This window comes from Amblyomma mixtum, chromosome 7 (assembly GCF_055824585.1).
Source record: "Amblyomma mixtum isolate Tamu chromosome 7, ASM5582458v1, whole genome shotgun sequence".
NCBI lineage: Eukaryota > Metazoa > Arthropoda > Arachnida > Ixodida > Ixodidae > Amblyomma > Amblyomma mixtum.
The window spans coordinates 18,984,895-19,000,190 of NC_143018.1; the positions used below are offsets into that span (position 1 = coordinate 18,984,895).

The 15,296-nt window shown below is 44.5% G+C and overlaps 1 protein-coding gene across 1 annotated transcript in view; it reads left to right on the forward strand.

The window, feature by feature from the left end:
• bma (SCY1-like protein bma) overlaps nt 1-15,296 on the forward strand; it is a 218,838-nt gene that overhangs the window by 46,724 nt on the left and 156,818 nt on the right. Inside the window, exons 3-4 of the mRNA XM_089553889.1 lie at nt 4,568-4,666; nt 6,760-6,791. Of these exons, the coding sequence (XP_089410015.1) occupies nt 4,568-4,666; nt 6,760-6,791 (131 nt within the window). The remainder of the gene's footprint in view (nt 1-4,567; nt 4,667-6,759; nt 6,792-15,296) is intronic.

Below are 15,296 nucleotides of genomic sequence, written 5' to 3' on the forward strand. Positions count from 1 at the left end.
GCTTTGTTCCGTCTGTGGCGCCCGTTAAAATGATCGGCTGCCTGCAGCGAGTTTAACTAGAGCTCTTAGTTAAGGATATGTTCGTTTCTAAAGCTCGAAAGATTTCCTCGAGGCTAGTTTTGTTTATTTAAGCTGCGGCATTAATAGAGAGTTTTAGTATTGCGGGCTTTGCGTAATTGCATGCATAGCGGAATAGCGGGTCCAGAGTGCGCATGCGCAGAACGCTAACGGGAAAATAGCGTCAGCGTACGCACGCAATTTTCCGAATTTAGCGTTGCGGCAGTTGCGGCTTTTGCGCCCTTAGCGTGGAAACATGGCGGCGTCCTTTCAAGCGACAGCCGCCCGCTTCAGCCGATTCAGCAGCTCTTGCGATTCCGGTCGGCATGTTTACCGGCAACTACTGGTGTTTTTGCTTTTCACTATGACTTACCTTGCTTCGACGATAAAGTTTAAGCTGCAATTCAGCCCAGTTTTTCAGATACGCTCTCGATTCTGGAGCGCGCAAGCCTAATGGAACCTCAAGCTGCACTGCTACCGTCTGCAACGGCCCGAAACGGAGCAGAAACCTAGCGAAAACGTCTGGAACGAGACAAAAATAGATTTGGAGGTTTTTCGCGGTGTTTTATGGACTTGAATTATGTAAAGAGAGTTTATATTGAATTTTCCTCAAGTTTTTGAACATTAGACGTCCATGTGATGGCAAATATTCTTGCTCCAACGGCTTGTAGTTCACATTGCCTTTACTAGATGGCGCCACTATTTTACGTTTTTATTTGATTTTATTTCAATTTCGGGGCATTTTGCAAACGAAAATGAACCCTGCACTAATAATTAGTTTAAAAACTCGGAAATATTATACTTTGGCAAGTTAGCGGCAATGTCGACCATTTTAGAAGGGCCGTTGGCATCCATGTCAAGCAGATGGCGTTTAGCGTTTTCAAGACGCTACACTAAAACTGTCTTTGGGGATAAGTTGCTTGCGGCACGCTAACGTAATTTCCCTTAGGTCCGCTATCACGCTAACGCTATACTAAAACTCTCTAATGTTTAGACGCAAGCATTGTGTGTTGTGAATACGCTGCACACTAAACAGGAATACGCCCATATGGGAGCAAAGAGAGAGTAAGCTCTCCTCTAGCGCACTCACTTCTATAAATATGAAAGAAGCCAACAGCCACGGAAACCAAGGGGCACAGGGGATTTTTTTTTATTTATTTATTTATTTTGTGGTGTTGATAAATTTAGAATACTACTGAATATGTTTTCGATTAAAGCTAATTGATTAGAAAAACAGAAGAAAAAACAACCACATGCCGCCGGTGGGATCCGAACCCACGACCTCCGAATTACGCGTCCGGTGCTCTACCTCTGAACTACGGCGACGGCTGTCAAATCTTCTGTTTTCGGGGGTATTTATGTTTACAAGTAACCTAACCTTGAGAGTGTTCATCAGCGCCACCCACGTTCATAAGCGGCGGACGTAGAACGTCCTGAGTTACCGCAGGTGTGACGTAGAACGTCATCGAACGGAGAGGGTGGAAGCTGCGTGAGAACCCTCTTATGCTTCCTATGGCATCAAGGCTGCCAGAACCGAGGCCCTCGCTAAGCAATCAAGCAAACATTCCCCTTCCCTTGTTTGCTTCACTTCTATAAAGTTGAGTACGATAGAAGACAGCAATACTTTGATTTGAGCTAGTTGGTTGTAGCATGACATGTTTACGCAAAAGGCGTACTGGCGCTAAAAAACGAAGACAACACACACAACAGGACAGGACAGTCCTGTCCTGTAGTGTGTGTTGTCTTCGTTTTTTAGCGCCAGTACGCCTTTTGCGTAAACATGTCATAGAAGACAGTTTATTCCTTTTTTACTCCTTCATGTTTATAAATGTCTTTAAATCGACGAGCGCATTTACGTTCAAAGAGTTTACTATCTGATGTTTAGGGTTCTATAAATGCGAAGCGGTGGTTCCGGGTTACATCCCCGGACCAGGGCAAATTTTTCTTTAACTGCGAAGTTTCTGAGAAAGCTGTATAGCTTTCCTTTGTGGCCGTATGGCTGCGCTCGGGTGGACGTCAATGAGTAATTACTCCCTTATTACAAATCTACTCCACCTTGGGGGATTCCCCTAAACATTTGGTCAACACTGTTCCCACTTCGAGTTATTGATTAATTCGCTCTCGCCCTACCATAAGCTTGCCGTACCGGTTAGCTCAATTGGTAGAGCGACTGCTCCGGGGAAGCGGTGGTCCCGGGTTCTATCCCCGGACTAGGACGAATTTTTGTTTAACTACGAAGTTTCTGAGAAAGCTGTATAGCTTTCCTTTGTAGCCGTATGGCTGCGCTCGGGCGGACGCCAATGAGTAATTACTCCCTTATTACAAATGCGAAGCAGTAAAGCAATAAAGCAGTGCATATGCAAAAAAAGTGCTAAAGTGGCAATGTTGACGCAAGTAAGATGCTTTAATCGTTTATGTAAATACCGTTTTTGGATCAGCAACTTGTTCGTGTCATCGTCTTCTTGTGTATTTCGCGCTTTCATGTGGTACTGCTGTGCTGCTCGTAAAGAATAGACCACAAAAGGCAACACTCATACAAAGAAAAGGTCTTGTTTGAGTCTACACCTTCTCTGAGTTTTTGTTCTTTCCGTGGTGTACTGTTCCACAGAATTACCGCCTAGACTTACTTTTTGTATTTGTAAATTACAGGGTCCACGCAAGCTTTGAAATTTGACTCGAATTTTCAAACATACAACGTCTGCAGATATGTCACATTAGAATATGATCATCAAAATCAGTTCAGGACCCCTTTACTAATGCTATTAGCGGCATGAGAATACATGCAGTGTGTTTCACCTAAGACTTTATACGCAACTTTTAAATATAGGCTTTTTGAACTAGAATAGCGCTTTTTACGGCTTAGCTTTGTCAGAGGTGTAGTATATCAGAATACAAATAAGACGTGCTATCAGGCTGGTTAACTAATATTGAATAGTTAACTTTTCACCTATTACAGTTAGGCTTCTCAATTATTGAGAGGCGTGTAGCGCATCGTAGGTAATATCCATATCAGTTTTTATAATCACGAAAAACACGGTTGCCTTCGTTGCTTGTGCCTAAAAAGTTTTGGCTATTTCGATGAGTTACGTGCACTGGAGATGTTACTTTGCCTGCAAGTTTCTCGAAAGCGCATATATTTTGTCGCGATGTAGACAAAATTTATTAGGCCACAGCGCTGAGGGTAACCACGCTTAAGGAATTCTAAAAACTGATGTGGGATATACCGGGTGTTTCAGCGAACACTTTGAAGAATTTTCAGAAATAGGCTTTTTGGGGTAAAAATACGGCTTTTGTCGTATTTTGCCGTACTTTATTAACTTTCTAACCAGTAGAGTTAGACGCCTAGTTGTAATTAGAGATTTGTAGCGTGTTCTTAGTAACAGCCATATTAGTTTTTAGAAGTTCGAAAACGCAGCTACCCTCGCCTCTGTGGCTCGACAAAGTTTGGCTGCATAATGCGAAAATACATGCGCTCTTGAAAGCATGCAGGAAAAGCAACCCCTCCAGTGCACATAAGTAGTCGAAAAGGCCAAATTTTGTCAAGCCACAGCGCCAAGGGTAATCGCGTTTTTGAAATTCTATTAACTGATATGGATATTACTAACGACCAGCTGCAGATCTCTAATTGCATGCAGGCGCCTAACTCTAATAAGTAAAAAGTTAATTATTAGAAATTAGTTAACCAGCTTACTAGTTAAGATGATTCACGAGTTTTATGGTGTCCGCCAGGCCTGGCCATACTATGCCGCAAAAACCATAACTTTACCCTAAAAAGCCTGCTTCGGAAAATTTTTGAAAGCGCTTGCTGAAACAACCGGTGTATCAATTGCCACGATAATTATGGAGCCTAGTAGTAATAGTTAGAAGCTTAACTATTCATTATCAGTTGACGAATCTGGTAGTTAGCACAAAACTATATGCTGATTGATATACTACACAGCTGAGACTGCTATGCCGAAAAAAGCGCTCTTGAAACTCAAAAACCATGTTTTTAAAATTTTTGTAAAGTCAGAGGTGACACACCCTGTATACATTCGTGCCTAGGACAATAAGGTGCATCTTTATCCCATCTGTAGGCTGTAAAACAATCTAGATACGGTAACACTTTCGGGCCTCTAAGCCGTCCGTTTAAGATTTAATTTTTTTTTTTATAAGCAGCATAACAAGAGAAAGTTTGTTTTCGTTCACTAATACAATATGGTTGCAAAGGTAAACAAATAATTGCCGGGGATAGATACAACAAGGAATAAATGAAGTATATCGACCAATACGCGCTCATTTCCACGTGTTCCATATGAAAAGGTTAACGAAGTGATGGTGTGTAACTTCTGTGTAGCTTTTCCTATTTACTGCTCGTCATATTGTGGGCCGTCTGTACCTACACGAATATGGGCATGAACACAAAATACTGACTCTTTGCGTCGGTGAAAGCGATAACAGCGATAACGCGGTGTTTCTGACGTCTTGTATGTCGCTAATTCCTGTCATTGCCTACCCTCGTCTTGCGCAGTAAGCGACGCCGTGCCGTTCGAGAAGAGCGAGACCGACGACAGACCCCCTATGCGGCCGCCCCCGTCCCCGCAAGAAGCGACGAAGGAGCAGCCCCATCGTGAGCGACAACAGCGCAGGCGTCATCGACATCGTCAGCACCGCCAGCGTCGGGTCCAGGGCCCAGAGGCCCGCAGGTGAGGCCGACCCCTCACTCAAGGCTGCTCTTCCTCTCCCTCTTCCATCTCTTTTTCTGTCAGCAGGGGCCGTATTTTGTAAGCAGGGGCCGTATTCTGTAAGCCATGCATTTTCCCTACTGTTCATTTGGCGTCCATTTGACCCTCTGCTCGGCTGCTGACTCGAAAAACGCGGGTTCGATCCCAGCCGCGACGGTTGAATTTCTTTGGAGGAGAAATTCTAGAGGCCCGTGTACTGCGCAATGTTAGTGCACGTTAAAGAACCCCAGGTGGTCGAAAATTCCGGAGCCCTTCGCTACGGCGTCTCTCATAGCCTGAGTCGCTTTGGGACGTTAAACCCCAATAAACCAAACGAAACTAATCATTTGACCCTCTGTCATTGATCACTCAGATATTCCCGCGGTTTTCAAACGTCTGTGGGAAGCGACCCGGCTATTGGGCGATTTTTGGCCGGACCTCACCATTGGCTATATATCTTAGCCAATGGCAGCTAATGGTCATGCCCGGTCGCCTCTTGCTGACAGAGCGCTTGCGATGCACCTCACCAGTGTCTGCACGCTGTAGCCAAAAACAGCCAATGAAGAGGTTCGGACGCCAACCAGACAATGGCAGGGTCACTTCCCACAGAGTCCTGAAAGCAACGGATTTAGAGACCAGTAACAGAGGTCCAAAGGGATGCGAAATGGACAATATAAAATGGACACCATATAGAATACGGCCCCAGTTTTCTTTGATCCCAAGCAACGCTAAATGCAAAAGATGATGGACAAGGGATGAGAAGACAAGACGGGAGAGGTACTGACTTTTAACTGACTTATTCTCAACAAAACTTCACATGCTCGTCTCTGGGCAACAAGTTGTTATCATGTTCAAGCTCTAGCGTAACGTAGCATCAGTGACGTCCCGCTACACTTTGAAGAAGAAAAGATCTGTTTGCGAAGAGGAAACTATACATGGCGGTCATTTGTAAAAAGTAGAAATATGAGCAGGTCAGCGCTCCTCTAGCCGGCTCATTTCTTCAGAACCTACGCCTCAGTGTGTTGAGATGCTAGGCCTTGCAGATATCATGAGCGAGAACATCCATGATTTTGAGCCAGCGCACCAGACTGGCGTTGACCTAACTTCTAGCAAAGAGCTACAGGCTTGGCAAAAGCAGGACATGTCGTTTCATACACGCCCAGCTAGATCGTTGGAGTGAAGCGGTAAGGTCGTGTGAACTCAGGAAAAGTTCAAGCTCTGACACGCAGAGCAGAGTAGTAGACAACGAGCATTGACTAACATTTGTTTGGAGATTGTTCGTGTACACTGCTCATGAAAGTTAGTATCCTAAAAGAGCTGTCTGAAGATGCACCCGTATGCTGAGATTCGGGCGAACGTTAAAATGTCTTAGTGCATTTCAGCTCATATCATTAGTACTACCGCACTTAAAAGCTTATTACTATTTGCCTTCTACTTCTCGCATCAAACGAAAATTTCACGAATGTTAGGTCGTCGGTCACGGGGTGGTGTAATATAAGGCTATCAGAATAAGAAATACAGCACGGGTTCTGTTATAAACGATCACTTTCAAACAAGAATAGAAAAGATCCCGTACCAGAAACTGATAATATAACGCACTTCAGCACAGCTGTGATTCAAGAAATCTATATTATCTTCTTTCTTGTTTTGATAGCCCAAAATATGGCGGCTTTCAACAAAAGTTGCTTCTGCATAGTAGCAGTTTTTGGCTGCGGACATATGAAGTCCGTTAGCTTCAAAGCAGCATGCATTTTATTTTTCTCGTGCACTTGTTTACAACCCAGCAAACAAATCTGACGCTTTAATCTTCTCTTGAAATCTAATCTAGACTTCACCGTAACTGCACACTAACCACTGCCCATCCATTAGGTTTTTTTTTAATTCTTGGCAGTCTCTTTACACTGCTCAGCAGCCCCTATTCACACATTCTTACTTGTTCATACGCGAATGCTTAATCAAAAAATCCCTTTCTAAAGTCACCATTATTTTTTTCCTGCAGCCTCACGGCGGCCTCAACCGCCTAGCTGGAAGGCAAGTCTTGCGTTAATTGCCATTACCAGACTGCTCTTAATTGCGCTGGCTTTAGTGCTGAGTTGCTCATATTTGCTGCTCATATTACATGAAGCAGCAATAACACACCTAGTCTTTCAACAGCCAAGGTTCGATTTGGTCATCAGGGGGCATTTATTGCTTTCTGTTTTTTTTTTTACTTTTATGACCGCTCTTTTATCTTCAATGATGATTTCTTGCTATTTTCTATTATTCAGATCTCCGCTCGCGATTTTCTAATTAATAAGCTCACCCAAAGAATGTTGTTACAAGAAATCAAGGACAGAATGTTGTCCTTGTGTTGCAAGGTCACGTAAGCATAACACGTAAGCATAAGAGCATAACCCTGGGTCTATGCCATGCCTTCCTAAAAGGGGGCAATGCGCCTTAAGCCGCAGCTTGCATCAGCGTATCAAGGGTTGGTTACTGAAAGGGGACGGTCTCTCAAATTATCCATGGCTGGCTGTAGTCTCCTCCGTCGCACACCGGGGTAATCATGAATGCCGTCGCTACAACTAGAAGACAGTCACGAAGAAATCCGTTCCTATGAATTAGCGGAATTCGGCTCCTGATTTAAGCAACACGTTGTATTCACAACGATGTTATTTTTTCTTGAAAGAATGTGTACTGAAAAAAATAGACTATGTTCGGTAAAATAATGTGGGAGGCGACGCTTTCGACCAAGCATGTTAGCCACGTACAAGGAAAAAACATACAAGCTCTTGCACATTCGCGCTGTTAAAGAGGCATATACAGGGCTTATTTGTAAGAACCATTGCACATCTGTGTCCTTTATTGTTTCCACTCCTACGCTCTTTCCATGTGTCTAGAAAAACATCAAATAGTACTGCTTGAAAAGCTGCGCACACGGTATGTCTAATGCAGAACGCGCAGGGCAGAATGCATAAATAAAATGGCTTTTATTAGCTTTTTTTTATTTCCAAGCTGATTGAGAGAAACAATAAGAAAGGAGCAACCCCCTGGTGTGATCTGAACGCGAGCCTTTTCCGCAGGTCACACGCAAGTATCTCATTGTGTTCTATAGGTGTTTGTTTTCTTTCTCTTAGCCCACTCACAATGTTCCTTAGCTGCAGTTCTAACATTTCTAGTGAGCGCAAAGGACCATCGGACCAACTTCAGATTCAATGTGGGAAGCGTAAAATGTTTTGATCGTGAAACTGGCTCGTACATACACATACCATATATCCTGTAGCAGAACTTTTTGACGGGTTAGTTGGTACATTGTCTTGAAAGAATGTCGTACGCCAAAAAAGGACTAAACAGGAAGGAAAAACACAGAACAGGAAAGAGGCGCCTCTTTCGTGTTCTGTGTTTTTCCTTCCTGTTTCGGCCTTTTTTGGCGTACGACATTCTTTCAAGACCATATATCCCTTCACACAACCACTTTATATAGTCGCTCACATCTATGGCATAAACCCTACCATAAACACGCTAAGTTTACTCGGCGACGTAAGGGCTGTTCCTTCAGACTATTTAACAAACATTTTAAAGCAGAAAAGTTATTTTCCCATCACTGGAAATAACGCCATGGTTTCCGCCTCAAAACATTTATTCCTGAGGTGGTTCGGTTCACTGAGATCTATCTATTTACTTTGAAGGTCAGGCAGCTCTGATTTGTTTCGCTTGCACCCAGTCGCTGAAGAACGTTATATGTTTTTCTTTCTTTTTTTTTGCCATGAGGATTCGATCTATAAAGAGCGATGGACGACATCAAAATTAAGTCTAAATCACTGGAGCAGTCATCATCTCTCATCCTAAATGCCCTCTGGAGAGGCATCTCACCGTATTAAACGGATCCTCTTAAAGCATTGATCTCACTGGAGAGCGCTTACCTAATTAAGGTCGCGACGCCCCATTTCTCGAGGAATTTTTTTAAATTTCGAATTAATACTTTATCTTTTATATGCATGCTATTTGGTTTGGTTTTCTTATGCAGGCGGTGATCTGTATTTGCTGAGCACAAGTGCGCTTACATGAGTGCACTCGTACGCACACAAGCATGAGCATAAGCACGCTTCTTTTACAGAGCTGATTCGAGTCGGAGAGAGGGTTATCCGCGTGATATCTGGGAAAGGGGGTGAAAAGTTCACGAATCACTCGGCCGATGGGAAATTGACTGGCTGTGTGTGAAGAAAGATTAAAAAACAGGGCAAGCTCATATAGATAAAGGCTCGATGTAGCCGAGGTTGTATCGCATGTATGGCTTAAGAACAGGGAGTGAAATTGTCGAAGCACGAAGGCGGAAATACGAATTTTGGCGCATTTCCGACGTTTTTTTCACACGAGCCGAAATCATTTCCAGCATGATTCGGAAGCCTGTGAAGACATTGAAAAAGGTAGAACTTCCCCTGAGTATACGTAGTTTCATACATACCTTATAGTGCGAAGTAGTCAGATACTGTGCGGCAAGAGCTGTTGTTGTGAGTCCACACTCACCCGCCGTGTTAATGAAGCCCATTGAAACTTTTGGCAACGCTTCAAGCCAATCCTAGCCGGTTCAAGCGTCCAAGAGAGAAACAAAATAGAAAATAAGAAATAAAGAAGAAGAAAGATTGAAGAGAAGAAACGTGCCGCCGCGGTGGCTCAGCGGTTATGGTGCTCGGCTGCTGACCCGAAAGACGCGGGTTCGATCCCGGTCGCGGCGGCTGGAATTTCTTTGGAGGAGAAATTCTAGAGGCCCGTGTACTGTGCGATGTCAGTGCACGTTAAAGAACCCCAGGTGGTCGAAATTTCCGGAGCCCTCCACTGCGGCGTCTCTCATAGCCTTAGTCGCTTTGGGACGTTAAACCCCATAAACCAAACCAAACCAAGAGAAGAAACTGTGGCAGAAATTGGAAGGACTCTGCTCTGCTGTGGTGTATGGCCGATGTAACTGTGGTTTCTTAATCCTGTTTGCTCTGTGTTGCTATGCTTGTCTGGCTTCGAGCATGCTGCGACTAAGCAACCATAGTGCCACGTATCATTGCAGTGTGTGTTCGTTCACGCTCAAGGCAGCAGGAAAGGTTCGTTATCACTTTTGTTCGTGGCGCGAGAAGCGACCAGACTAATCTCGATTGTTCGCAGCCATGAAAGGCTGCATCTAGGTTTTTCCAGATTACCGTAGATGATCTTCACCTGTTATCTGGAAGTTTCCTTGCCGGCTTTAAATTGAGCGATGCCGCGAGCGGCGGACATTCGTAGTTCGACGACCGCCGAGCACGCCTGTTGCTTACGCCGCCGCCGAGTGATTCAGTTCTTTTGAGGGCGCAAGTCAGCCCAAATAAAGAGCTTCGTTTACAAGTCTTTCTGGTGTCTTCCTGACAGCTGGACTGCCGTCACTACAACGTGACAATAGCATCGGATTTCGCCGAATGTCTTAACTAAGGCGCGGCCCAGTTTACGGATGGGCCGCTCTAGCCAGTTCCGCAGCAAATGAACCATTTCGTCCACATCCGTGAAATCCTTCTCTCTTCATTTGCTTGGCGTCATGGAACAATATTATGGGCAATCAAAATTGTTTTCTGGCCCTTCATATATTCCGCAGCTTGATCGCAAATAATTCAATCATCATTCATGACCGCAATGAAATACCTAATAAAGAAATCGAGTGCCGACATAATGTCTAGAAAATGTGCATCATAGATATTCACATCGGCGAAGCTAGTCACCAGGCCAACGATTCAAGGGGCGTAACTTAGCAATGTGGTATGCTCTCAGTTTTTAGTAGCGGACACACGAACGAATGTGTGCGTACTACGAGTCTATGCATGGCAAGAGCGCGTGCAGTTTTCTTGAGAATATCTGCGTACATTCTCACAAACCATTGTTTTCAAGGCTATCACCGACGACAGAAAAAAAACACCAAGTCCACCCAATAATCAAAGTGACAGCAACGAAGCTGTATCAAACTAGACTTCACGTAAGTATATGTCAAGTTACGGAAAGCCCACTCAAAAGTATTTCCTCTGTTTTACAGCTTTCTTCAAAACGAAAAGAGCTTTTAAACCGGGCACACGTCGCGTTCTATAGGACCTTAGTCGTGGCTTTGTTCGTTATAAGTGACGTCTTCTTAACCACTTCACCTGTCTTTGTATTTCCTCGTAATCTTATTTCCTGTACTCTGCAATACGCAAGCCTGATTCTTACTGAGATCCTCACTGGAATCGAGGCGCTCGATTTCGCCTCGAAACAAGCTCAGCATTCTTTGAAGTTTCTCGAGTGGACGATGGAGGCGTAAAGCTGAGGCACAGTGGCTTTTTATAGCGCAGCGTCTAAGTTGTTAAAAGTAAAGCCATTGGTACTTGAGATGTATTCTTCGGCCTGTTGAGCCTAATCCACGATAACAGCCGCTTGGTTGAGCTCTTATCTCTTTGCAGAGCCGGCTTAACTTTCGACGCAAGTCTGTTCTTTCTAGCAACCGTTCCACGCCGGATACGATTCGATTAGATTTATTACTTATATCTTGATCTCTCCCTAACGCTTGTTAGCCAGCCTCAAAAAAAAATTAATCGGCTCGCCCATCCCTAGGTTAAATATCAAATGTATACAGCAGGTAAACATGTGCCAGCTGAGCTCTCCAAAATCAACTATTTTCATAGTGTTTTTCAAACTTTTTTATTTTATTTCTTTCTCTAACTGTGTCTAAGAGGGGGCCAAGGCTAAAGGCTAGGAGGCTGACGAGGCCTTGTTCTCTCTTACAAGTTTTTGCATCATTGAACAGAACTCAGAGATAACACTTCGGTCAGTAGTACGGATGCTATGTAAACAACTCTTCAAAAAGCAAAAATGTACCGCCCTGTACGTCAGTCTGAAATGATCCAAAGTTGAAATCGCACCAAAGGAAACGCGGCTTCTGTTAACTCATCCAGATTTGTAAACGAAGGGCACAAGCAACAGGAAACGTCAAGTGCGAACCCGGCACTACAAACATCAAAACCAATACACGAGACAGAAAAACTAGAACACCAGAACAAATTTGTATCGAATGGCAAGCATTACATACAATTTCCATGTGTAAACCGCCAAACTCGGATTGGCGATTCAACCGATTTGTTAACAGTCTAGTTATAACAAACATCACTGAGTCAAAATTGAATCATTGAGTCATGCATGAAATTGCTTAATTACCCAAGAAGTGTCTGCATTCACCAAGTCTTTCCTGAACACGGTTCTCCACTGGATCTCAGACACAGAACTGATGGGAAACATTTGCCGCAGGATGTCCGGCAAACGAAACCATTTTTGGTGTTGCGTTTACTGCCGGCTCTTTATTAGCAGCCTCAGGCGGCCGAATGAGTCGACGTTGTGCGTGAAGGGTGATGCAAAATACAAAAAAAAAGGATTAAAGAAATCACATTTTGCACATCGCGCCTGAGCACCGCATAGCACTGATGGCATTGGAGCTGTTCACGCAGCGAATGTTTACAACTTCTGACTCTGTTGATGTTTTTTTTCTGTCATTTTACGTTCAGCTGTACCTTGGGTCGTGGGACTTTCATCATGATTCTCAGCGCTAGACCGGTCAAGCAGTCTAACGGAGGAGCGACTCTCGAAATTACCATAAATTCTGTTCTAGAAACTCTAACCCGAAAATAGGTCAGAGTACCGTTTTTTTTAAGGAGCAGAAGCATTAACAAAGAGTACTCGCATTCATTCAAATACTGTTCTTACAGATTACCGGACAATGCCTTTCATGGCATTATCATGGTGATTCCAAGATATGTTTCCCCTTTCCGACAGTGAGTGTTGCCACTGTTTCCAATGTACGCATTGAGATGGCGCCACTGTACAACGGCAGCGATTCCATTCCCACAATGACAGAGAGCGGCTAAGCAGGCAAGCATGTTTCGCATTTGCTTGGGACGCTGAAAGAAAACTACCAAGCTGTGGCATGCCATCGGATCTGCAGCGCAGTAGAAGCCGTAGACAGTGTTATTGACGAATATAACTTACGCGTAATTAGTTATCCCTGGCTTCTCAGTTTGTGAGTAAGTATGGGTCGCAAAACGATGAAAAGCGCCCCTGAACCGCGGCGGTGGCTCAGTGGTTATGGTGCTCGGCTGCTGACCCGAAAGACGCGGGTTCTATCCCGGCCGCGGCGGTTGAATTTCTTTGGAGGAAAAATTCTAGAGGTCCGTGTACAGTGCAATGTCAATGATGACGTTAAAGAACCCCAGGTGGCCTAAATTTCCGGAGCCCTTCACTACGGCGTCCCTCATAGCCTGAGTCGTTTCGGGATGTTAAGCCCCATAAACCAAACCAAGCCAAAGCGCCCCAGGGGAGAGAAGGCAGGGCCCATTGTTGCATTTCGCATTTTGATCATGGGTGAGCCGCTAGTGGTTTTCACTGTGAAGAGGTAAGGTGTTGATGCTGGTCAAGTCACCTAGTATAGTTGCCGGGCACGTTAGCCTGTGTTCCTGAGTTAGTCGGGAACAGAATAATGAGGAATGAACCTGTTTTGTTTTCTCCCGGTAAGAATGCACCCTGGCATTATAAAGTCGTCAGGAGGAACGCAACTCGCCGTTTAGGCGCATGGTCAAGGAGGAACATAAGTATGAATATTTTTCTTGCGTCCTTTAAGAGAAGCTGGTTTTCTCGACAAACTATAAATTTTAACCCATTACCCCACCTGTTTTTAAAATGCCTCAGCCACTCTCTCATTCCTGAGAAGACGGCTGAGGTCCCTAATCCATCAGGTGGGAGCCTCGAGATCCTTGCCCAGCCAAGAATGGCTGCTGAGGCTACCAGATCCTTTTTAAAAGTTTTTATCATAAGTGACTTCCAAAATTTTGTCTTATTTTTTTACTAGTTTGCACGAATGAACTTTTTAGGTCCTTTACACCACCGTTGATTTACACCTTTGTATAACATACTATATAAAACAATTTTCTCTACCCTGAGCTTGGCGCATGATAGCCTTAGCCGCTTATGCGCCATTAAACCGAACACAACAACATTTTTCTTCCGTCCTTTCCTGGAATTTTAACGGCGCAAAAAGACACACACACAGGAAAAGGCAGAAAGGAACGGACAGTAAAAGCGCCAACTACCAACAGAGTTTATTGCGGAAAACAGCTTCGTTTATATGCCTGTACATTATCATATAATTGATATGATAATGTGCAAATATAATTTACAGGCATATAAAAGAAGCTGTTTTCCGCAATAAACTCTGTTGGTAGTTGACGCTCTTACTGTCCGTTCCTTTCTGCCTTTTCCTGTGTGTGTGTCTTTGTGCGCCGTTAACATTTTATAGCATGAACCAACAAGCCCTGCATCAAGTACTTTTCCTGGAATGCCGAACAATCGAAAGTACAAAACTTGGGTATCCGATATGTCTTTAACAACTATACCAGGAGCTTTAGCGTTTCACGTGCAAAAAACTCGCTGGTATGGAAGACGCTTGAAAAACGTAGATATTGTTTGAGGTTAAAATTTTTTCATAGTATTTACTATTCCAATACTGGCATAAACCGTGACCTGTACATCCATTCACCAAACTATATTTCGCTACACCGTGACCATCGATTAAAAGTTGTGGGGTTTTAAATAGGAGAGATAAACACGTTCTCCCCGTTTAACCGCGGCTGACATGGTTCAAAACCGCGCAGACCCCACCCCGTGGTCGCGTACGCTACCGAGCACTCGCCGACCACGGCGGGCCTTGCTCTGTGGGAAACAAAGGAACGACACACTGGCTGACACAAACAAGGCATTTATTGCTATAACAACAATAACGCCAGCTAGCAACAAAATACACTGAAGAATCGAGGATGTCCGACTCACCAGCGCGGTTACGAGCGAATGTTCGCCCACGGTAGGGCAGAGGGAATAACTCCGAGGCCGGGCGGGACGAGCAGAGATTGAACATATTTCCACACGAGGCGCCCGCGGCGAGAAGAGCGGAGCGGCTCGCGAAACGTCCGCGAGCTTCCCGGTCCCAAGGAGAAGAGAGCCCGTCGCTCCGCGCGAGCGCGCAGCAAAACGCCATCCGTGGCGCTAGTGTCGCTGCGACGCGAGCGCCCTCCCCTGTTAGTTAAAGTAACCAAACTGAGAAGAGCGCGTTTCGGGGGAGCTAACTACAGGGAACTAGTGCGTTGAGGGAAAACGAACGCAGGGGACGAAGGCGTCCTCACAAAGTTAAGGATAACTGTAAATCAGAGATGTACAAATATGCTTTTTTTCCCTAGGTCTATAAGAGATTGGAACCGGCTCTCTGAAGAGGTGGTATTAATTATGTCAGGTGATTTATTCTTTTCATCTCTGTGAATGCTGTTTTTAGGCTGTATTAATGTTGCATCATGGTGGCATTGTATGTGCTGCACTTTACCTATTTTCGTTTGTATGATGTCTTATTCCCCACCACTGTAATGCCACTTGTGGCGCTGTGGGTATTACAGTAAACAAATAATAAACAAACACTGCTCATCGTACATTTTCCCCTTTGTTTACATCCCACACCCCCACCCTCTCTCGCGCAGGGCCCCG